This window comes from Lycorma delicatula, chromosome 5 (genome assembly GCF_047948215.1).
Source record: "Lycorma delicatula isolate Av1 chromosome 5, ASM4794821v1, whole genome shotgun sequence".
In the NCBI taxonomy this organism is placed as follows: Eukaryota; Metazoa; Arthropoda; class Insecta; order Hemiptera; family Fulgoridae; genus Lycorma; species Lycorma delicatula.
Window position 1 is genome coordinate 128,966,628 of NC_134459.1, and position 25,225 is coordinate 128,991,852.

Here is a 25,225-nt window from a genome sequence, read left to right on the forward strand (position 1 = left end):
ATAAATATTGCACACCAGTTTGTATAATCTATCAATTGCTTCCTCACCTGCACTGCACAGTAATTCTACAGGTATTCCGTCTATTCCAGGAGCCTTTCTGCCATTTAAATCTTTTAATGCTCTCTTAAATTCAGATCTCAGTATTGTTTCTCCCATTTCATCCTCCTCAACTTCCTCTTCTTCCTCTATAACACCATTTTCTAATTCATTTCCTCCGTATAACTCTTCAATATATTCCACCCATCTATCGACTTTACCTTTCGTATTATATATTGGTGTACCATCTTTGTTTAACACATTATTAGATTTTAATTTATGTTCCCCAAAATTTTCCTTAACTTTCCTGTATGCTCCATCTATTTTACCAATGTTCATTTCTCTTTCCACTTCTGAACACTTTTCTTTAATCCACTCTTCTTTCGCCAGTTTGCACTTCCTGTTTATAGCATTTCTTAATTGCCGATAGTTCCTTTTACTTTCTTCATCACTAGCATTCTTATATTTCTACATTCATCCATCAGCTGCAATATATTGTCTGAAACCCAAGGTTTTCTACCAGTTCTCTTTATTCCGCTTAAGTTCGCTTCTGCTGATTTAAGAATTTCCTTTTTAACATTCTACCATTCTTCTTCTACATTTTCTAACTTATCTTTTTTACTCAGACCTCTTGCGATGTCCTCCTCAAAAATCTTCATTACCTCCTCTTCCTCAAGCTTCTCTAAATTCCACCGATTCATCTGAAACCTTTTCTTCAGGTTTTTAAACCCCAATCTACATTTCATTATCACCAAATTATGGTTGCTATCAATGTCTGCTCCAGTGTAAGTTATGCACTGAACGAGTTGATTTCTAAATCTTTGCTTAACCATGATATAATCTATCTGATACCTTGCAGTATCGCCTGGCTTTTTTCAAGTGTATATTCTTCTATTATGATTTTTAAATTGGGTGTAGGCAATTACTAAATTATACTTCGTGCAAAACTCTATAAGTTGGTCCCCTCTTTCATTCCTTTTGCCCAGCCCGTATTCACCCACTATATTTCCTTCCTTGCCTTTTCCAATGCTTGCATTCCAATCTCCAACTATTATTAAACTTTCATCTCCTTTTACGTGTTTAATTGCTTCATCAATCTCTTCGTATACACACTCTACCTCATCATCATCATGGGCGCTTGTAGGCATATAGATGTTAACAATCGTTGTCGGTTTAGGTCAATTCCCATAACTGACACTGATTCCAGTTTTGCTGAGTAAATATGTAATAGTGGCGTTATTCATGATAACAGTACTAGTCAATATCATCTAAAAAGTTATACAAAATTAATGAATATGTATTTTATTCAGAAATACCTGTCCAAACAACTTGGCACCTTTTGGCATACCAGTAGCAGTTGCAATTTGATCTCTCTCACCAAAATTTCCAGTTGTAACAGAATAACCATTATTATCATAAAAATTACTGGTAACTTGTGTATATCTACTTCTATGGACTGAAAAGAAGCATTAAAATATTTTGAATAAAACATCTGACCAACAAAAGCAATAAAGCAAACAAGTCTACCAATTATTCTATAATTCACAGACTTGGTTATTACATGTATTTATACAAAGTGTGCAACATAAAACCAAACCCATAACGTAGCCGCTGCAGAATCGGTAGGTTTATGTTGGAATGAAATTTTATGAATGATACAGATAAATTAAATAAGAAAAACATAAAACATAATTTAAATGTTGCATTTACGTACCTAATTGTTACAAAAGATGTTCAAAACGACCACTCTGGGCATCGATGCACTTTTGTGCTTGACTGATCACATCAGTTGGGTTCGGTTTTATGTTGTACACTCTGTATTACAAACTTACAATAAAACAGTAAACCATAAACTGAGATTTTGCATTATCAAACAGTTAATTTTCAAACTAAAAGTAATTTTTTTTATCATAAAACTAGTAAGTTTGAAGCAATTAAAAAAATAAAAATCTCAATTTCATACATGGGCTCTTTATTTGTATAAAGCACAGAAATTAAATCTAACAATAAAAAAAATATATAACCATTAACAACACCATAGTAAATTTAGTTAATACTGAATGATTTATAATGTTAAATAAAAAGAGAAAGGCAGTAAACTATATCTAAAATCTAAATAGTAATATCAAACAGAATTCATGATTATAATTTGCATCATTGCTTTTATTTATACAATAAATTTAATAGCTCACTTTCAAATTAACATAAATTTTTGTTCTAAATGCCTATTGATTACACTGCTTCAGAGATATCTGATAATTAGCTTCAACAGGCATTTGGAAGCAAAAGTTCCAGATTAAAAGCAATTCATTTCAAATTTAATAACTTGCAAACTTTTATCATGTTTTGTTGTGTTGTACAACATACACAATAAAGATTAAAACCTTTACTTCAGATTTGTGTATGTCACATTTTTCTGTTTTTTAATTAATTTAATAAATAATTATATAAATTTGCTTGAATAAATAAATAGTTTACTTTGTTTGTATTTAACTAGATAAAAAATTAACACAATTGAAATGTACAGAGTCATCACGGGAACCGGATGTTTTTAAAATAATCATAAAAAATTGAATATTTACTTTAAAAAAGTTTCATTGGTACTGAAACACTTGTTAAATCAAAGCATTTGTTACTTACTCATGAACGAAAAATTATGTCCGGCAAGTGATGTCCATTTTGGGCAATACATTGTTGTAGCCTTTCACGGTAACTGGCCTCGATTCTTTGCAGCATGTCTACATCAATCTGGGTGACGTGTGACGAATTGCGATCTTTAGGTCCTTCAATGTACGCGGTTTATTGCCGTACACACGCGATTTCAGAAACCACCACAGAAAAAAATCACAACCACTCAAGTCGGGGGACCGAGGGGGCCAAGGAATGTCGCCGAATCTGGAAACAATCCGTCCCGGAAACAAGTTACAGAGAACAGTCATCGTTGCCCTCGCTGTGTGCGCTGTAGCTCCATCCTGCTGGAATAACACATTTTGAAAATCGATTCCCCGGTTTCGTAACTCGGGGATGAAAAACGTATTCAACATCGCAATGTAACGATCAGCTGTTACAGTTACGGCAGCGTCATTTTCTTCAAAAAAATATGGTCCAATAACACCGACCTTTCCTACTGCACACCAGACAGTCACCTTTGGGCTATGAAGTGGTCTCTCGTGAAGCTGATGTGGGTTTCTTTCTGCCCAATACCGGCAATTCTGTTTGTTGACGAAGCCACTCAGATGAAAATGGGCTTCGTCACTCATTAACGATAACTAATTTTCATTTTCTTCAAAAATGGTAAGCATTTGTCGACAAAATTGTAATCCCTGCGTGAAATCTTGTTCGTTTAACTGTTGCACGACGGCTATCTTGAAAGGATGGAAATGCAGGTCTGTATGCAGAATTCGTCTTACAGTACTTGTGCTCATTTGAAGCGCTGCTGAATGCCTCTGAATAGAGCGGCGTGGGCTTCTGACAATGGCTTCCCTTACATGTTCGATGTTCTCCGGAATGCTAGCAGTTCGTCGGGGACCGGTGGTTTTTTCTTCAATATTGAACCAATTGTTCGAAGGTTGTTTACCCATCGCAATATTATGTTACGAGAAGGGACACTTGCATTACGATGGATATTAAACTGAAGGCGGAAATCTCGCTGAACAGCAGTTACGGATTCGTCATTTCTCACAAAACTGTCATACGCGTACAGGCGTTGGTCTAGCGTCCACGGCTCCATCTCAACGACCAAAATGTAAATGCTATGAACAAAGGAAACGTCAGACACCAGCAAAAACATCTGGTTCCCGTGAATGACTCTGTATATCAAATTTCACTTGTCAACTGATCATTGAAAAAAAAAACGTTTTTGCCAAAATATTAGGTTTGTTTTCTCCAATCAGTTTTCTATTTACTGGTCTGTGTGTGTGTGTGTGTGTGTGTATATTAGCAATTGTAATCATCGCTACTGGCTTGCCAGGCCTGAGATAGTGTAATGTATCTGTAAATGTACCAGTAAACACGTAGTCTTGAAAAGACTCAGGTCAACCATTCCTGAGACTTGTGGTTAATTGAAGACCAACCACCAAAGAACATTGGTGCACACATTCTAGCATTTGAATCCATATAAACAACTGCCTTTACAAGGAATCAAACCTTTGAACTCTTGACTTCAAAAATCAGTTGATTTTGCAATGATAAGTTTAACTGCTAGACTAACCTGATGAGTTTCTTCACCAAATTAGGTTATTATATATTAAAGAAAAAACATATAGTTGTTAAAGGCATTATTACACACATACTAAAATACTAATATTAAACAAACAGAGTTTAGAATAAATAAATTACATTAGATAATCCAAAGTAATATGGACATTTATATAAGTTTTTACATATATTAAAATTGTAATTCCTTGTCTTTATGATAAGGATTCTTATTTCTTAATGTCATATTTTTCCTAAAAATTCATGTAATTAGTTATATGTAAGTAATTACCCTTACTAACAATGGGGGAATCATAATAATATAGAAGTCAGCCAAACAAGCCTTGTTTGTAAATACCTTAACACAAAAATAACAATTTATAAAATTACTGCAAGTATTACAGAATAAGACGTATGTTAAAAAATAATTTGATGGTTAATTTGCATGTTATGGAAATTATTTTATAAATTCACATATATTACTTACATTCAGAGTAAATTTTTCTATTCCCATAATAATTAAGATCATGATTTGTATCAACTGAATAGTGTTTACCTGCAATAAACAGTAATAATTAATTAATTAGTTATAAGTAATTATATGATGTAGAGCAACATAAAAGTTACGCTGTTCTTATTTTTATTAAGATATAATTTTTTTACAAATAGTTTTTTTCATTTTGACAGCATTGTTGGAATGACCATCATATTTTAAATAAAAACAAAACTAAAAATCTTCAAAAAATTAAAAGACAATAAAAAGTAATTAATTCTCAATAATGACTTTTGAAATAAGCACCTAATTAACTATAAACTAATACTGATAAGTTATTCATGCGTGTTTGTTTTTTATTTTGGTGACTTCAAGAAGTCAAGAGTTAAAAAGCATTATTTTCTGATTACTACACTTTTAAAAGTTTATTTTGTCAATTGTAAAAAATAAAAAACTGAAAATCCTGCATTGTTATAAAAATAAGGAAAGAAATGTAGAAAAATGATGTAAAGAGACTGCTCCTACTCTCTGAAATGAGGGAACGTTTATTATTGTTTATTTTACCTTAAATGTATGCATGTACATTCACTCAAAATTAAATTAACAAAGTTTTTGAAAATATTTTTTTAAGTTTGCTTTTTACATTTAATTAATATAAGCTTACCCACCAATTTTCATCAATTTGTATAAAAACACTTTGAATATCAAGATGGTATCTAGTAATAAATCATTATGCTATAACAATCTAATTGTAAGCATTATTGTTATCACTGTTTCACACAACAGTATGAAAAATATTTTCAAACTGTCTACATGAACCACATAATTCTTCATTAAAAAAAATTTTTTTTATTTATAGCTTCCATTCAAGTTAATTGGAAGAAATTCACTAGGAGACCTTCCTCTTCCTCTTTAAAAAAAAAAACTTCCCCTTTAAAAAAATCCAGCACAATCAAGGAATTTAGAAAAAAATCAAATCTCAAATTTAATTTAAAAAAGTTAATTTTTCACTTATTTATTGCTCTATTATTTTTTTCATTTTCCTGTATGTTTACTTCATTTGCAGAGATCTCTGCTTCATCATGTACATACAACTCTACCTCTATGTTAAATATTATCTCTTCATGTTAATTTTTTTTTAACTATGCTAATTTAAATCTAAATTTCATGTACATTTTGATAAAAAAGATATCTCTATGAAAGCACTAAAAGTAAAGAAAAAGAAGAAAATAATCAAACTATATGCAAGCAGAAAAATTAATTTTTATAAATTATTATATTCTGAAATTAGGAAGCGGTTTTCAGACTATTTATTAACATAAAGAAATATATGTGAAAAAGAATTATACATTGTCTTTATTGCTCTATAAGGTCAATGTATTAAACTAACTATTAAACATTACAATAACCTGCACAATGTTTTGCTTTCAGTCGTAAGCTTTTTCAAGTGTTAACACAAACATTCTACATTTCATTAGATGTGCATTGAAGCAAAGTATTAAACTATCTACCCAGGCAATTTAAATGCATCTACCCAACTTATCACTAGCCAAGACACAAATATATTAAGACTACAAAAAAAAATCAATGAAAAACGTCTACAGAAACTGAATCAGATATTAATAGCTTGATGAGATAAAGTATTAATCAAGTAACTATTCTTCCTCAAGATAATCACAGCACAACAATAATGAACAAATTGAATAAAATATTTAATTAAAGATAACTTAAAGAAACATTAAACAATAGAGAAAATTAATGGGTTCTATCCCACAATCTTAATTATATCTCACCACACCACTATCAAAAATTTGCACCAAACAACTGAACTGAATGAGTTAAAATACGAAATATGACATAAACCTAAAATAATAGAAGGAAATTACTAAAATTAACTATTAAAAGAAAAAATTAAATTAAATTTTACTTTCCAGTAACTCAAATAAATAACAGCCCTTAGTTTTCATTGCTTGTCTGTGTTGTATTAAAAAAATAATGGTATTATCCTACCAACATCAAAAATATGGATTTTAAATGAACCTGATATATCCATTTCCTTTTTCTTTTTTGTAGATTACAGGCTCAACTGCTATGGTCATTAGCCCAGATGGAAATTTATAGCATATAAAAAATGCCATGGTCTAACTGGGATTTGAACCCAGGTCCTCCGGATTAAAGGTCAAGGCAATGATTCACTAACAAAATTTTAAGTTTTTCAATTTATCTTCTTACATCAATGAAAAATTAATGTAGGTGATATTGAATGTTTAATAGAAGTCCACATGATGCATTGTATCTTTTACATTTTCCTTCAAAAAAAAAAGATCTCTACTCTTCACGTGAATTTGACAATGACGGTGTTGCTAGGTTGTTTGGTTTTACTTTTCAATGTGTGATATCATCAATAGAATTTTTATTCACATACCCCATCACTTTCCTTCATCAATAAGTGTATGAATAACATTTCTGTCAAGTGAATGCAGAATCCTGTAAATTTCCATTGAATTTCTTTATGAATATTGTTCCAGTATTATTAAGACAAAGTGGGTGGGTGTTATTACGTCAATTTTTTGAGAAAAAAGGTGTCAGATACCAGATGATCAACTCATATTCATATTACATGACCTGCTTAGTTGACACTCTATTATCTCAATTGTCAATTTTATTGTGGCTTAAGTTAATTGAACTATCAAGATCTTCCTCAGAATTTTAAAGTTTAAGACAATAATTTTAACCTCATTTAGTAAATTTTTCAATGATGAAGGAATCCTGAGGAAAGAATACTATTTGGAATATTGTAAGAAATTGCTTGTGGCATGTCATTTGTATTAAAACTTGTCCTTATAATTTTTTTTACAGTTTATACATGGTGTATAATAGGTGTGCAAAATCAGTCTTTACTATAAAGTGCATTATTTCTGGATCTGCTTTATAGTAGGCACTCATTTCGTCCGCCTAAGTTATGAATTCATTTCATTTGCTGGACTTAGAACTCATCTCACATTACATCTCAAACTATGTCTAACAAACAAGATCAAATGTAATCATACTTTCATAAATACAATATATTACATAAAAAGCAACAATACTGTCAAAAGAAAAAAAAAATTAAAAATTATTTCACAACCACCTGAATCAGTACACAGAATGGGAAAGAAAGAACAGTAACAATAAGCATCCTGCTAAAATTAACTATCAAACAAAACTACATCATATTTTTTCTTTTTTCAAAACCCTTTTAAATTGAAGCAAAATTTATTCAATCATGGAAATCACTTCACATTTGATAAATTTCTTGATGAGTTTATTACACACGAAAACCACTTATTAAAATGTATAACAATACTCATAAATCTTAAATCAACAGAGAATTCATTTTTAATTTAATTTATTCTTTATTTTTTATAGTTGTTATTCAGACATATATTAATCTTGCTAGACACATCCTCATTAATGATACAAATCTTCAATGCTGATTTTTGTTATCTCACTGTCTATGAGGTAAATTCAGCAAGTTAGTTAAAGTGGTAATATAAATCTGATTTTGCCACCCCTCCACAAAGTTCTTTCTTTCCTTAGACAACTAATAAGCAGTATATTAACAATCAGATTAAGTAAATTTTTAATAACAATAAAATTAACTGTAAGAGAAGACAATGATTTAAATAAATACAACTTATAACTCAGGATGTAGACTGCAGTAAATATTTTGATGTTGAGAAATTGATAAAGAACAGAAAATAGCTTCAAACCAGTCAAAAAAACAAACAAAAGAATGGTAAATAATAATGGTATAAGAATTTAAATAATAATACATATCAAATGATGTATGACAGGTAATAACTATCATGATTCTTATTAATTAATTTCAATGATCTAAAAATAAATAGCTTAGATAAGCTTAAGAAACTGTACAAAGTATCAGTAAATGCCTATTTACCTCGCCAGTAGTTCCAACCAACACTTCCAAGAATTAACATTTTCCCATTCTAAAATCACAAATAAAAAGTACAATGCATTCAATAAATCTATTACAAATAACAAAATTTATGTATAAAATTTCAAATCCTTTTCTATAAGTACTTCGTCATCATCAGTAATAAATGTTATAAGTTAAAATTTGTATGAGATAAGCTAAGTTTTCCTTTTTATCAGAAATTGGAATTGACACAATCAAAGACCATGTGTATTCACAATAACTGTTTTTAATTGCCAGGAAAATCTAAAAGCTACAATTAAACATTACAGATGAAACACTGACTACTTGAGTAATTCTAAATAACCAAATCAACTTCTAAATTTAAATTATGTTTATAAATTAAACTCTTTAAGATTATTAATTACAATTATTTAATTTAAGATTATTTACTGTTGATATCATTCTTGTAATTCCTCAACAAATATACTGTCTACACACGCACATGCACGCACACATACATGTTGTTTCATCCTAGTAATGAGTTCCTTGGTAAAATTCAGTGTGACCCAAAAACGTGTTCACCAGGCTTAATTCAATAATTTCAAAACTGTCAAAAAGATACATGTGATTTGAAGAGAGCAAGGTCCAAAGAGTCATCGACATATAATTCAAGGTCAGGTGAGGCAATAGTGAGTAGCGAGTAAACTCGGTACTATGACGTTATGGCACCGTCAGATGTCATTTATTTCGTATTGGCGAGATCGATTAATAAATATTAATTGTGAAAAACTTGAACTTCAAAAAATTTATGAAAATCTCATTAATAACTCAATATTTTAATTTAAATAACACTGAAGCTTACGCCAAAACTGGGGATCAGAAGAATAAATAAATCAATAAGAATCAAACATGCTCAAAATATTCGGAGCTGAAAATAAGAGAACTTTTAGATAACGTAAAAAAGACGAACGCTGCGAGCCGCAACTGAGTACGTTTACTGCTCCCTTCTAATCTATGGAGGTGTAGATACGTTCGAAAATTCAAGATGTAATCGAATCATACATTGGAAATAATATGATTTTACAACATTCTCAAGAAGAGAACCCGGAAGAGACAGCACACAGAAAACTTCATTGCCGCCTGGAAAGAGTCTACAGAATTTGTGAGCGGAAGCAATGGTAAGAGGAAGTAAAAATAAAGTTGAGCAAATGCGTGTTCAGAGACAAAATTCACGAAGACTTTAAGATGGCGACCGCTGAGCTCTGAATTAACATGAGTCATTGACCAAGCCGATGAAAAAACTTCAGAAAATTTGGCAGCAGCAACTAAACAGTTCAAAGACGCATTCTTTAAAAATGAATTTGAATTCACTGTGAGGTTTGCGATTGCATGTGGTTCAAGATTAATTTCTCCGCACTTGTCTTTCGAGCAAATACGTCGATTGAGCCATGAAGGCGTTCATGGAATCACCAGACAAGTCTAAACGTGTCGATGGAGGTTAACATCATAGTCAATTCGCTGTCGTTCTAGCTTCACGACGATTACATGTTCAACATAAACATGAAGAAAAATTTGATCCCTAAATAACATACTTGAATAAATTCTGTAAGAACATAATGTAAACTTTGCTGCAATTCCTTGTCAACCAGCCGTACGAGTCGAACAGTCGATTGGAGCTAATTTGATCGAGATACACTGCGAGAACTCTCTCAACCGAACACGAGTGATGAAAACAGACCAGCAGAGGAAGTTGCCAGCGAGATGTAGGAGTTTACCAAGCATAGATGAAACTGAATCAAAAGTACTTTGATGAGACAACACATGATGCTATGGGACGCGGAGCACACCCCAACATTGCATTGAACCAGAAATCGATTCCAATGAATATCAATTACGGTCTATGTGCCGAAGAGCTCTCGTTTCCCTGGATTTACTTTGTCGTCGCTCGCTCTTCAAGCAAGATGTGACATGTGAACACGTTATAACTGATGTAAATTTTTTTTTTCATTACAACTTGAAGAATATTTTTTAAATATGTTTAATAGAAATCCATTTTTTAACAAAACATAGATAATTAAAAAAAATTATAATCTTAACTAAGGTAAGCAATTTAAACTGCACAAGCATTGTAGTGTTCAAAAACAAAAACTAAACAAGTAATGTATTGCTAACTAGAATACTCTTCAAGCTTCTTCTACATTATGTAAAATGTTAAGCAAGAGAAAAGATCTGTTTTCTTACCTTTGAAAAACTAGCACTGAATCCAAATTGACACATTTGATTTTCATACTTCTGATGTGTTATATCTATATTAAAATATAATAAAAATAATCAAAGTGTGCTTGTATAAAAATGCAACACACACAGACAGAAAGAGAGAATTTAAAAATAAAAATGAGCGATTCAATCAGTCAGCAAAATAGTAAAAAAAATTGTCATAGGAATGACAAACAGAAATTTAAAAAATTCTTTTACAGAACTTTACAAACATTCAGTGTTCTTCAAAAAAATTTCAAGAATTCAGAGGATGGTCTCTCACATCAAAATAAAGAAAAAACTTTATATCAACATATGTCCAGAAACGCTTAGTTTACCATTTTGTATTTTTAACATAAAAATCTATTTTTCAGGAATGGTTATTCATATAGAGCTGACTCCTTATACTGTTAGAATACTTTGATATTTACTTGTATAAAAATAATGAACCTGATCTCTCAATCCTTTTATTGTTAATATCTTTGCAACCGTTGTTTTATTTAAATGTTACATTACTACAAAAGATCTTAAGTTTTTGTGACAAAGAAAATAACACTTTATATTCAAATTTAATCATAAATAACAAGTTATGACAAAAATTCTTGAAATTATTCACTCTAGATTAAAAAACCAATTTATACCTCCACAAGATCTCAACTGATATAATTGATTAATGTTATCATACAATAGATTATAATCATTTAATAATATTGAAAATATTACAATAAATCATTATGAAATCATAAACATCTTTTTTAACATGTTTTAATGAAAGAGAAATTTCTGTGAAAAATTAAATTTAAAGAAAAACAGAAAGCAATAGTAAATGAAAAAAAAATACATAATAAATAGTTTCGTTAGATTTTAAATGTTTAATTTATTCAGAAGATATTGTACAATTCTATGAAAATCCTTTCTTTTGCTATACATATTCTAAACATAGTATTATTAATCTGTGTACATATTTTCATGTATTTTATTTATAAAATGTAAAATTAATTATACTGCTTTACAAACAAATTTTTTTTTAATGTTTCCTTCACTCGTGAGTCAAATTTTACTAATTCTGGGCTGATAAAAACGAATATGACAAAGAAAATGTTTTATAGCCCTAGTTTTTGAGATATAAAATAGATGGAAGTATTTTATTTTAACATATTAAGAGAAAACTATATATATTTTAATTACACATACTAACGTAAAAAATCCATTTTACATTTTTTTAATGACAGTTACATTCTAAGAGTTCTTAATTGATGAAAGAATACCTGGCAGTTGGTTGGGTCTGAAGAGAATCATGTGATAGCTTCATGAGATCATTGTCTTTTGGCTTTCCTTTTGTAAGTGAGTTCCAGAGAATCCCTACACTCAGACCAGCAGTAATCTGCAAGTGTTGCTTCATTCCAACGGCCCTGACATCTTTGTTCCATTAAAGAAATATCCAGATGGGATCTTTCTCCGTGTTCATCACTGACAAACTCCACAACCAGGAGGGAAAAAATCCAGATGTGAGTGGAGATAATGGATTTTAAGGGACATGTTGCATCCGAGTTGATGGTATTTTTGCAGAAGTACTGTCACCAACTGAATGTAGTTTTCATCTCTTTTGTTACCTAAAAATCCATGAATGACTCCATTTAAGGCTTCCCAAAATTTCTTTTCTCCCCCCAAAATTCTTTCTTTCCCCTCCAAAATTTGGTCAAAGGCAGGATCCTTTACAAGTTGCCGAATTTATGGTCCAACAAAACTACCTTCCTTAACTTTTGCATCACTTAATGTAGGAAATTTGTCTCTTAAGTTCTTAAAGGCCTGTCCTTCACAGTTCATACTTTTACAAAACTTTTCATCAAACCCAGCTTTATATGAAGGGGTGTAAGAAGAACATCTTTTGGATTCACGAGAGGCTCAGCAATGACATTTTTTTCACTAGAGTTAAGACTTCTTGCAGGCCAGTCTGCTTGAATACATTGTGATTTCCTATCCCTACTGTCCCACATTCATAAAAAGCAGCCATATTTAGTGTATCCAAGTTGCATTCCTAAGAGCACAGCAATGACCTTTAGATCGCTACTAATTTTCCACTTGTGATCAGCATATTTGATTGAGTCAAGGAGGATTGCCATGTTTGCATAAGTCTCCTTCATGTGAATTCATCCCAACTTCGTAGGGGAAGACACCCGCCTTGTGACATTTCTGGTCGCCACCCCCCCCCCCCCCACCACCGTTCATAGCCCTGTTGGGCTTTAATGGGAGCTTTCATCTGAACTGTATAACCAACAGTAATAGAAGGAAGATGGTTGCTGTTGTGAAGTAATATAGCTTTCAAACTAAGCTTGGAGGAGTCTATGAATAGCCTCCGATTCAAATTCAAACACTTCATCAAACCATTAACTTCGCATCAAGCAACAAGATTGTTTTTCTTCTCAAAAAAAAGAAAGCAGATCCCTATGACAATGTCTGTACTGTGAGACCCTGACATCACATTGAAGAAGATTCCATTGCTGTACTCTTGCCCTAGAAGTTCTACCTTCTCCTTTGACAAATCAAGGTCTCGAATGAGATCATTCAATTCCGCTTGACAGTCTGTGCAGTTTATCATCTTTTTCATCAAAATCAGAGTCATGGAATCTGGAAGGCTTGTTGGGTTCTTCTTCTTCCACACTGTCTTCATTTTCTACTTCAAGCTGATTTGGGGTGGAGTAGAAATTGGTAAACTATCTGAATGTGGAATAGTCAAATAACAGATGGAAGATTAGGGTGTTGAACTGTTCCTTCTTCTTCACTGACAATCCTGCCTTTATAAGTGGAACAAGCAGAAATAGCAGTTGTCTGTATGATTTGTAGGCTCCCGCCAAACTGTAGGCACAACAAAAGCCATTGATCGTTTTTTTTTCAGCCATTCTCATAGTATAACTGAACACGAGTTGCAACATATATGTGGAGCCCATGACTTATCCTGGTCCCCTACCTTCAAATTAAGATAATGCTGATAGGTAGTCTTCACAAGAGGTGTCAAAGAGTGTTTATGTGATGAAAATGTTACTTCACCATAAATGTAACAAAAATTTTTCACTGGATTTACACATTTTCGAGGCATTTTGATTTAACAAATTTTTCACTTCAAAAGCACTCAAAAACCAGAAATTCTCCATTAATTACAAACAATAGTAATAATATTTATAACCTACAAATAGCTGGAGAATGTTGTGTTTTGTCATTTAATAGGTGTGACAACTCCAAAAACAAAATCATCCCCAAATTAAAAATTTAGATCAAGTAAAAAATGACATATAATTTTATCTTCAAAGCAAGAGCCAATCAGTCATTTTTATGGTGATTTTTTAATTCAGCAGATGGAAATATATAAGAATAAGCTATTTTTGAGCCCGAAATATTTTTATTGTTGGGCAGTGTTATTAAATCAGGAAAATTTGTATAATGTGTTGCAACTTTTTCTTACTATATTTGAAAGTTTTTTAATTACATTACTAGCTAAAGAAAATTCACAATTTCTTTATAAATATTCTTTGTAGCCTATTACACTTTTTTTTTATGCCATTCTCTCTAATGTTTTTTCTAACATTTTTATTTCTCTAGCATGAATAATAAGTAAGATTTCTTATGGCATTTTGTTTTAATTTAATTCTTACTAAACTATTCCTTATGATAAGAAATTTTTGAGGGAAGTGGATTTATTTGGTTTTCAATTCACTAAATACCCTTTAATGGATGCAAAGCCATAGTAACATACCTGATCTACAAGGTGAGTATTCATAGACAATGGAATATCCTTTAGAAATATGACATGTACCAATAGGTTGAATATCAAAAGGTGTATTATATGAACGCACAAAATGTGAATAAAGAGGAGCACATGCCTGGAAAATAAATAAAAAATTAATACACAAAAATAAAAAGTAATTTATTTTTTTTTTACACTATTTTGATGATATTTCCTACTTCCTTTCCAAGTTTATTCAGCACGTTCTACAAAAGGAAAGTTATATTATAAATTTAAAATAAAATGTTTTGTTCCTGGAAGTAAAACTAGTTTTTTTGACAAGTGTATGATGGCAAACAACATTTCTTACTGAAATAACGGTTCTGCAATACCTGAAATATCTCACAGAGCAGCAAAGCAAAAATTTAAAGTTAAACAATTTCTTGGATCCTGCAGATCAGAGAAGTTAAACAATTCTAGGTATAATACTGATTAATTACCTGTGTAGGCAGGTCGAAGATTATCTGAAGGATAAGTGGGTCACAGCTGATACACAACAAGGTGGCTACTGGTTTCAGCTATTTGGAGGGGTTCCCCCTCCAAATAGCAGGGGTTGGTGCTGGGCCCCTTGTTTGGAATGTGGTTTATGAAAAGAGTGTTGAACCTCTGTCTGCCAGCACGGATGGAGACCATTATGACCTTGTGGTCCTTGTCAGTGGAAAGACGGAAGAATAAACACAGGCAAGGGGCAATTCTGCATTATCTTTATTGACGAGTGGACGCAAACACATGGACTAAAAGTGGTGGTTAACAAATGTGAGTTCATAACTCTAACTGGGAGACGCAAGGTGACACCAATAGATCTGAGAATCAGGGACCAGCTGTTTTATTGAAGGGATAATAGATAGAGGGATAGATTGGAGGCGTAATAATAGATAGAGCATGCAGATTCGGTGAACACGTCACAGAAGTCTGTAATAAGACAGAAAGGTCAGTGAACCCCTAAATAGACTTATGTCTTTGCGACCTGCTCCTGGCTTTGCCAAACAAATAGTAATCATGTCGACCGTAGCCTCGGTTCTTCTGTATGCAGCACCGGCCTGAGGCAGGACAATTAACATTCAGCAAAATCTCGACAGGCTTCGAAGGGTCCACCAGAGAGCATTACTAGGAGTTGTTAAGGGTTATAGGACACTTTCATACGATGCTACATGTGTTCTTTCTGGACATGACAATTTTGAGAGGTACCTGTATAGAATACTGTATAGAATAGGCAGAAGAGAATTACCAACTTGTATGCAATGTCACGAGCAAGATTCAGTGGAGCACACCATGTTCCATTACCGAAAATGGCAGGACTCTTGGGTCAGGGCAGGAATCGCTAACCTAACATCAGAAGAACTAGTAGATTATATGCTGGCTTCAGCGGCAAACTGGAGACCCATCAACGGTTTGGTGAAGACGATTTTGAAGGAAAAAAATGACAAAGGATGTCAAAGGGGATTTTAATTTAGGGCAGGGCAGACAGCCCTGGCTGGGAGGGCCGGCATGCTGAGGTGTGTCGGCTTCGATGATCAGGGGTACTTACATTAAAAATGTAATTAAATATATTTGACCGCATACTTTCCTAATCTGTAAGATGGCTATCATAAACAGTAATACTACTGATAATTGCTCTGGATAAACGAAATTAACACCGAAGAACAACTTCCATGTAAGTTGTTAAGTAAGTCTTATTAAAGTGTTTTTAGATTTCATCTTGCTGTTTAATATAATTATTCTTCTATTACATTTTTATCATAAAACCTTTTGATAAAACTTGAATTAATGTAACTGTACTATAACTAAACTAACAGTATAACCAATAGTGAAGATTTGAATACACAAAATGCTCTAAGCTGATCTTAATTACCACATGCTGGAGGAATATTAATTCGATTACATACATTTTGGGTTCATCTATTTAAAAAATGAAACAGATATGATAAATGTTTTCTTGTTACTATACCTATTTTTCATCAAAATTATCTTATATTAGCAAAATTTTACCTTTTTGGAACACAAAGAAATTTACTTTCAATGGTTGAGAGAGAAGTCAATTTAAGTTCAGATAAACTATGAGGCATGCCTCATAGAGAAATCAAAATAATTTCAGGCTTCTACTAGTGAAGATAAAAAAAATTTTACACAAAGGTCTGGGTAAATGCTTTGCTTTGAGTTGACAGCCAGTGAAAAAACTCATCCTGATTTCTGTTCTGATGCTGAAACAAGATTACACTGAAATTTTTGGAACACTAATTATGGAGCAAAATTGGGAGAGTTTTGTATAGGTTTTGATCTTAAACATTACAAAAAAAAATAGGTTCAATAATTGTATTTACTGCAGTTTCTAAGAAAATTATTCTAAAGCATAAAAATTGTAGTTAAAAACATACTTTTTTTATTTTTGACATAAATTTTATTTTTTAAGTTGCAAATAAACTAATAAAATGTAACAAATCTTTACAGAATTTAATATTGCTGAATTTGATTATTTATTTATTTAGCTCTTGTTTTAATAAAATAACATTGGTACAAGAAAGTGGGAAAAAAATAATTATCAAGTGGTTGATGAAAACTAGCATATTTTTAATTACAAAGTGTAATTTTGAATCAAGTCAAGAGTAAATTAACCTGTAACTTTCATAAAAACAAATAAGTTGTTCAGAAGTGGTGCTTGATAGACAAATAAACATACTTTTATGAACATGTATGTATAATTAACATCTAATTTATTTTATGCAAACTTACAACAACAAGCCCGTCTTCAGAAGTGCTTAAAGTAGCACCAAACCATTGATTTGATTTGAATTCATCTTTGCTTTGTCTGTTTTTCTCTGAAATAAGAAAATATATATTATGATATGGTTATTTAAAGTAGATATCCACCTAAAATTCAAGAGAAAATCATTTTCGAAAATATTTTTCCAGACATATTTTAACTTTATCCAAAATAAAACAAGAAAAATAAAGAAATTTTTGATTTTAAATCGGTCAACTGTAGAAATTATAAAACATAAACTCCCTTTCATTTGCATAGTAGTTTAGTTTAAAACATTCACTGTATATATAAAATAAAATTACATTGAGACATAAGTTACAAGATAATCATTAATTACTATAACTAATGAGACTGGATTAAGACCCAATCATCTGAGAATAATGTGATCAATATTTAATTACACTATTATAAATAGAAAAAAATGTTATTATAAATAGAAAAAACTATTATAAATAGAACTAAATAGAAAAAAAATGTATTACTATTATAAATGTATTACACTATTAAAAATGTATTACACTATTATAAATAGAAAAAAAATGTACAGCTGAATATTTGACATAACATTAGCATTCAATCACATACCTTTTCTTTCTTTTTCCTGTTTAGGCTCCGGTAATTACCTTTCAGATAATACTTCAGAGGATGAATGAGGATGATATGTATGAGTGTAGATAATATGATATGTATGAGTGTATAAGTGTAGTCTAGTAGTCTCAGTTCGACCATTCCTGAAATGTGTGGTTAATTGAAGCCCAATCACCAAAGAACACCAGTATTCACGATCTAGTATTCAAATCCGTGTAAAAATAACTGGCTACTTGGACTTGAACGCTGGAACTCTCAACTTCCAAAACAACCAATTTGGGAAGACGTGTTCACCGCTAGACCAACCCGGTGGGTTTCAATCACATACCTAACCATCATTTAAATGAATGTGCACAACATAAAAAAGTGCCCTTAAAAATAAAAGAATATTTAATCTTAAAGAATTTATTTCATATAAGTTTATGGGAAACTGATAACTAACTTAAACTAAGTTTAAAAAATGTTAAAAGTTTTTCTTTGTTTAAGTTATTCTGTAAATAACTTATACAAAATAGTTTATAATTACAAATCAGATAAAATCATACATATACTGACAACTTTTTTGTCTTGTGAAAATTCTTATGAATAAAAACAAGTAAAATAGTAATAAAATTCCTTTATTTTCCATTTTTACAACTTCAATTCAGTTTGCTAATGTTTTCTTACATGTTGAATAGAACATTCATTTAAAAGAAATCCCATGAAAATTTATTGGATATAATTTTTTAAATGAACAAATAAAGAAATTTCATCTTAAATTTGCTCAGTTTCTACTTGAGTTTTGAATTTTAACTGATTATATATGTAAATATTCAATTAATATGTAATCTCAGGATGAAATTAATAGAGTTGATAAAAAAATAAATTGCTTTTAAGAATAACAGAATAGAAAATTAAGAAATAATACATTTTCAATTCTATAAACTTTCACCTTGCGGAAGTTTGCATTAAATTGAAAAAGAAAAACTACTAACAACTTACTAACCCTTACTTTGAAACAAACTAAAAAAAAACTGAAATTAAAGAAATGAAAAAAATTATGTACTGCTATGTGTTTATTTCCCTCTGTAGCTCCAAAGATCCAACCAATTACAACCAACGTTTGGGTAGTAAAAGATATGCATTCCTTATATTGGTCTGGAAGCAACATAGACTATCTTAAACTGTCGACCAAAAATTGGAGGAAGGTTCTGTTCATTGTTCTCAAGCTAATCACACACAAAAAAATTCATCTAGTAATTGTAAGATGGCATAAGCCTGTTGTTGCTATGTGAATAAACAAATAAATAAGTATGATCTGAAAATTTGTATTGAGCAAATTTTTGTGTGATCTGCAAGTTTTTGTTGAGTGATTCTTATTTACTTTGTGTAATGTAGGTCTATACTAAGTTAATTACTGAAAATTTTATTGCTATCACAAAGTTTTTGGAAAAAATTTTGAAAAAGGATAAAAAATCTTTCTTTTTAATTTTGTTGCTCATGAAATGTCATGAAGTTACAATGGGATTATCAAACCCAACTAAACAAGAGAGAAAAGTGAAAGTGAAACGAAAAAAGGTATCGCCGCATTCCAGAAATAAGAGACTAGAAAACGTTAAGAGTCTAATGCGCATTGTAAGAGCTAGTGAATCTCCGTTGACGAGTAAAAAATGGTTGGATGCATTTAAAAGAGAGCGTGTGGGTGAAGACAGCTGAGTCATCAGGCACCAATTTTCATAGATTAGAAGCTTTAAAAAAAGGAGTTATTCTTAACTGTTTGTGATAAATTTCAAGACGAAATATCAAAAGTAATCAATATTGTGTGACGTATGTTGGAAATTATGTTTTCGGAATCAAGTTTCTACTTCTGTTTAAAAAGGATTTTACAGAAAAATGTTGCTTGATGATTTCCTTGAAGCAATTATAATTTTAATGAACCGATAGATATATGCGTTACGGGCTCATGCATTAGCATACACTAACATTAAATGTTTTTTTTAAATCTCTCAGAAGATGATTCTATGGCCAAAAATAAGAAAAATTTTTTATAAACGTAGTTCAAAAAATGGTTCATTAGTGAGTTTCGACTTACGAAACATTTAGGCCTGCTTTCTGATCCCTCTGGAAAATGAAACTGTACTAAAATTCTTGGGGTATAAATCAAAGGATAAATTTGTTGTTTTCTTATAGTTTTTGATCAAAGAAATTGAATAAATTGGTCCCAGACCTCAATCTCACTTAGGTTTTAAGAAACATTCAGCAAAACACGAAAATTTTTTATCGAAAAATACACTTTTTTAGGTTTTAAATAAAATAACTTTGTTAATTTACCAATAAACAAATAATTTCTACTTAACTTTGTAGAGAATTTAATTCTGAGAAATTTGATATATCTAACGTCTATTAAAATTAAACACAAATTTGAGGGGTTTAACTTTAATAAAAAAACAAAACACAAACTGAATCGGAAAAATTATACGAAATCAGTGAATTTGATAAAGAGTAAATGTTCTTTAAGCTTAAGAAAGCGTGAACACACAGTCAACGCGCAGGATGGGGCGTATTAATTTATTAGTGCGAATTAATAAGCCAGTCGTACAGCCCACTTTTTAACATATCTGCTGAGAACGGAATATTTCTGTCTCTAAGCTACTCTTAACAGTTCATGTTTTCTGCTGTTTGAATTTGGCACCTTGTGTAACTCTACGTTGTCGTACCGAGCATTATCAATTACCAAAACCTATCGACGAGGAAGATTTGGGATTAGCTTTGTTGTCAGCCATTTTTCGAAATTATCGGCATTCATGTTGTTTCGGTATTATTCATTTTTTTTGGCCCGTTGTAAAAATTAAAAGAACATTTTCAATTTCTCCTGCTTCACTGCCAGCGAGAACCATTTTCAGCTTCGAGCCTTTGGATATAGGTGTTTTATAGCCTTTATTTGAGTCATCGGTCTAACCATAACTTTTCCCGTATGTCGAGTGACTACAAAATTCATCTGAAAAAATTATTGGTCTCCTTCCTGTCTGTAAATGCTCATTTTCTTTAGATAATTTACTGGTTTAATACGTATACCTTGTTTTTCTACTAAAATTTTCCTGTTATTTTTAGTTTGCTTCCATCTAAAACCCATACTCCTCAGAATTTTCCGTAGAGTTTCGTGTCTGCAATTCATCTACAGATCCGAGTGTTCAGTTTATAAAACGAATAACTTTTTCAATGTCGGCCGGGCTTTATGTTGTATATGAAAATTTGTATGATATTACGTAACGCGTATATTTGGAATTTGTCGATATTATCTTTCATTTTCATTCTTATACGAGTTTTTCCCGGCGTACTAAAATTCTCATTTTCTCCCAGTTTATTTGATTCTGTTATTACTTTACGCCCATTATGAACAGATACTCCACAAAGGTCTGCTACGCGAGCTTGAATTTCTGCACGTACCATTCTGGATTTTCTTCGACTAGTTGGCTGTAGACATTCATTATTATACATTTTCTGTGGCTGTTTAGAGGTTCTCTTCCTGATCAACGATGAAGCATTAGGAAGATTAAGTATTTAAAAATGCCGTTAATGAAACAAAATTAGCTTTGAAAAACCTGTTTGCAAAAAAACAGTAAAAAAAATATTGTTCATAAAAATAATTAGTATTGAAAAATACTGACTTTAAACATCCGTAACAACGTACGGTGGGTCAACTAACTACACTAATGCAAGAAGGCTGCTGAATTCTCGATTCTACTCAGTCCTTGAACGCATCGCATTCAGGCATGGCATCTTCACAAACGCTGCAAGCCTCTCATCTCATCCTCTGAAGTAATACCTAACGGTGGTCCCGGAGGTTAAAAAAAAACTTAGAACAGTTATAAATATCAACTTCTGCGTTTTTCGATTTCTTGTAACCGAGGCGCGGTGAAAGGGGATGAAATGTGATCAAGTTGAAATTTTAAAAAGTCGTCGATATCTTTCAAAATTAGTGATTTATGCAGTTGATTTTACATTATAAATATTTCTTACATAATATTTTTCTTCGTTCTCTCTGATGTTTATCTGGGACAGTAAATTACGATATACTTTGACCACATTAAAATCGCATGTTGTTTGTTATTAATCATAAAGCAACATCCTCACCACTCCCATCAAGTGAATTTTGCTTGTATATCTCTCATTTCATCCATCCCCCTAAACAGATTAGGGATGGATGAAATCCATCTAAGGGAGTAAGGTCCGGTGATTTAGTGGCCAATTTACCAGCCCTGTACACACACAATCCATTTCCCAGTAAATTTTTCATCTAAGAATTGTCTTACTTCATTCATGAAATGTGTTAGTGCTCCATCAAGCTGATAGTACATTTTAATTTGTTTTGCCAATGAGAGATTTAAAAAATTGTAAGAAATTCATTGTTTAAAAATTCCAGATATCTCTCCCCGTGACATGTTCAAATATGAAAGGGTTCTATTGTAATTTGCTACAATATAATTTAATTAGCTGTTGTTCATGTCACACAATATGTTTACCGAAAAACATTGCTGGAAATTTGATTGAACTACAGCATGTAGGTTTTCAACAGACCACCGATGTCAATTCCGTGTATTATTTTTACCATTACGGGTAAAAGTAGCTTCTTCCGAAAATAATATGAACGGAATTAAGTGGGAATTATTTTTTACCCACTGACAAAACTGCACTATCTGGCAAGTTTGCACTATAAGGCAAGCTGGAGATATTGAATTTTTTCAACGTGATAAGGGCGAAGTCAGTGAGCATGTAATGTCCTCCATACTGTACTTTCTCGAATTTTAATCTGTGTAGAAATTCTTCGCTTGCTCGTTACAGGACTAAGCTGTCACACTTTAATGTTTTCCCTCTCATTTACCGGTTGACGTTCAGATGAAACATGAACGCTGGAAAGTGTACTATTCTCATGAAGATCATTAAAAATTCTACAAAATATTTTATGGTTTGGAACTACTGATACCAAAAACTGCTGGTTTTAATTTTTTATAAATTCATAACATTTTCCTATTAAGTTTGTTCTGTTTTGTTTTTAATAATAAAACTTGACTTCTTTTGTTTTCATAGATTTTATTACATTAATATACTCTACATGTTTTGATAAACTTACATGATATTTCAGATAAAATATTTAATACTTACCTTAAAAAAAAATTAATCCAACCATTTTTTTGAAGTTACAGCACAAAAAATACTCAAATAAATGAATCACAAATTATATTCATGAATCATTTAGAAGATAGATTTATGTTAGAAAATTCAAATATTCTACTACCATAACTGAATTAAAGGTTAAATATTACTTTGCGTTAATGATAATGATCATTAATTTAAAAACAAGTATATTTTTTTCATATACGTAAAATTATCAAAAAAAGTTAAAAATAAATCTGCAGAATTTTGGTTTTTCTTATGAACACGATTTCTTCATTCTCTTAACACATCAGAACAGTCTCCAAACTCAGTATAATAAGTGCATTACTTTTCAGTTATGTTTTTTTTTAAGATTAATAATTATTGAATAAGTTCTAAAAAGGTCTAATTCCATTTTTGTTTTTACATTATATTAGTTTTTCAAGTATAAAACAGGTTACACTCTGTTAAAAAAATTAACATATTTGCTTTTTTTTACTGACCATTTCCTGTAGCCCCAAAAAAAACAAAATTGAGAAATTTCATAAAAATGAAATTTAATAAATGCAGTAACAATGTATTATTTTTGCAGTATTTCATAATTTAAAAAATCAAGGGTAATGAGGGCATCAGAATTGTGAATTATGAGTATAACATTCATTTCGTAAAAGAACTAATAAAATCCGACTTATGAACACATGCTCCTAAACATATAATTAAAAAAAAAAAATGAAAATAAACACAGAGAAAAAATCTAATTACAATAAAATTTTATAACTGCAATAAGGAATTATAAAACCTTCTTACATTTTGTTTTTACTTACCTTTATCAAATATTATTTCAACACAACTATTATTATTGTTTATGGAACACTTAAATACAGCTCCTCCATTTTCAACTTCTTGTACAGGAATAGAATTTGCTCTAGGTGCACCGACATATATACTGAAAAATAACCTACTTAAAAAACTTACAATTAAAAATAAATAATATAAAATAATTTTGTTTTTAAGTTGGAAGTTGGTCAGCAATTGTTTAACTTAGTTAGACCCAAGATTTTCAAATTATTTGACCACATTACCTTTTTTTCAAACTTTTGAGCAACATAACTATCAACAAAAAATTTAATTTTCAAAGTGCAGTAATTAAATGATTGCTACTTAAAATTATGAATTCCCTTTTTCACTAAAATAGATTTTATTGTTTTCCTAATAATTTTGTTAAATTATTTCACAATGCAGGAAATAGATTACTAGTAATCTCATTGCAAATGATTCATTACAATTTTTCAAGTAATTTTTTATTTGTTTTAACTAAACAAGATCCACTTAAGAAGTATAAACAATATGAATTAATTACACAAAGAATAATTTTTTATGACAATAAATCAAATTATTTTTTTATATATTTAAAAAACATATTTTAGCTTAAGCATTATTATTATTGTCAATTTGTTGACTCTGGAATATATATATATATAATTAATGTTGTTGAAAATTGAATTAAATTTTATTTGTATCTGTTGATTAAAAAGAATATTGTTGTTGAGTGTTTCAGTGTATACTCTGATCTTTTCAACCACTTCATAAAAAAGCCAGCGTCCGTGGCACGAGTGGTAGCGTCTCAGTCTTTCATCTGGAGGTGCTGGGTTCAAATCCCGGTTAGGCATGGCATTTTCATATGCTACAAAAATTGTCATTCATCTCATCCTCTGAAGTAATACCTAATGGTGGTTAAAAAAAAACACTTTACAAAACTCAAGAAAAACATCTGCTGCATATGCAATAACAACAGCTGATGCCACAGTAGGAAATATTAGTTAGTACCAGACACTGAAGGAGGGCTTAAATCTGACTGAATATATGATGACTTAAGTTTTTGAAATATTAAAATAAATTTGGAATCAATATTTTTGCATAATTTTCACAATGATAATCTTGGACAAAATACTGCAAGTATCATTAATTACTTGTTTGTACAAAGTAAAGAAAGTATTGTGATCGCAAAAAATTTTGGTTTTCAGATTTCAACAGAAGTATCCATTCGACCGTCCCTGAATCCAT

At 30.9% G+C, this 25,225-nt stretch overlaps 1 protein-coding gene across 2 annotated transcripts in view; it reads right to left on the bottom strand.

Moving 5' to 3' along the window:
* The window catches only part of LOC142324534 (integrin alpha-PS2-like), a 97,306-nt gene that overhangs the window by 61,855 nt on the left and 10,226 nt on the right, over positions 1-25,225 (bottom strand). Inside the window, exons 2-8 of one of the 2 annotated variants that reach the window (XM_075365372.1) lie at positions 23,986-24,107; positions 17,410-17,495; positions 14,650-14,776; positions 10,884-10,948; positions 8,664-8,712; positions 4,718-4,786; positions 1,353-1,492 (exon numbers count right to left, since the gene is read on the bottom strand). In XM_075365372.1, coding sequence (XP_075221487.1) covers positions 1,353-1,492; positions 4,718-4,786; positions 8,664-8,712; positions 10,884-10,948; positions 14,650-14,776; positions 17,410-17,495; positions 23,986-24,107 — 658 coding nt within the window. The remainder of the gene's footprint in view (positions 1-1,352; positions 1,493-4,717; positions 4,787-8,663; positions 8,713-10,883; positions 10,949-14,649; positions 14,777-17,409; positions 17,496-23,985; positions 24,108-25,225) is intronic. The other variant, XM_075365373.1, reaches the window with a different exon arrangement.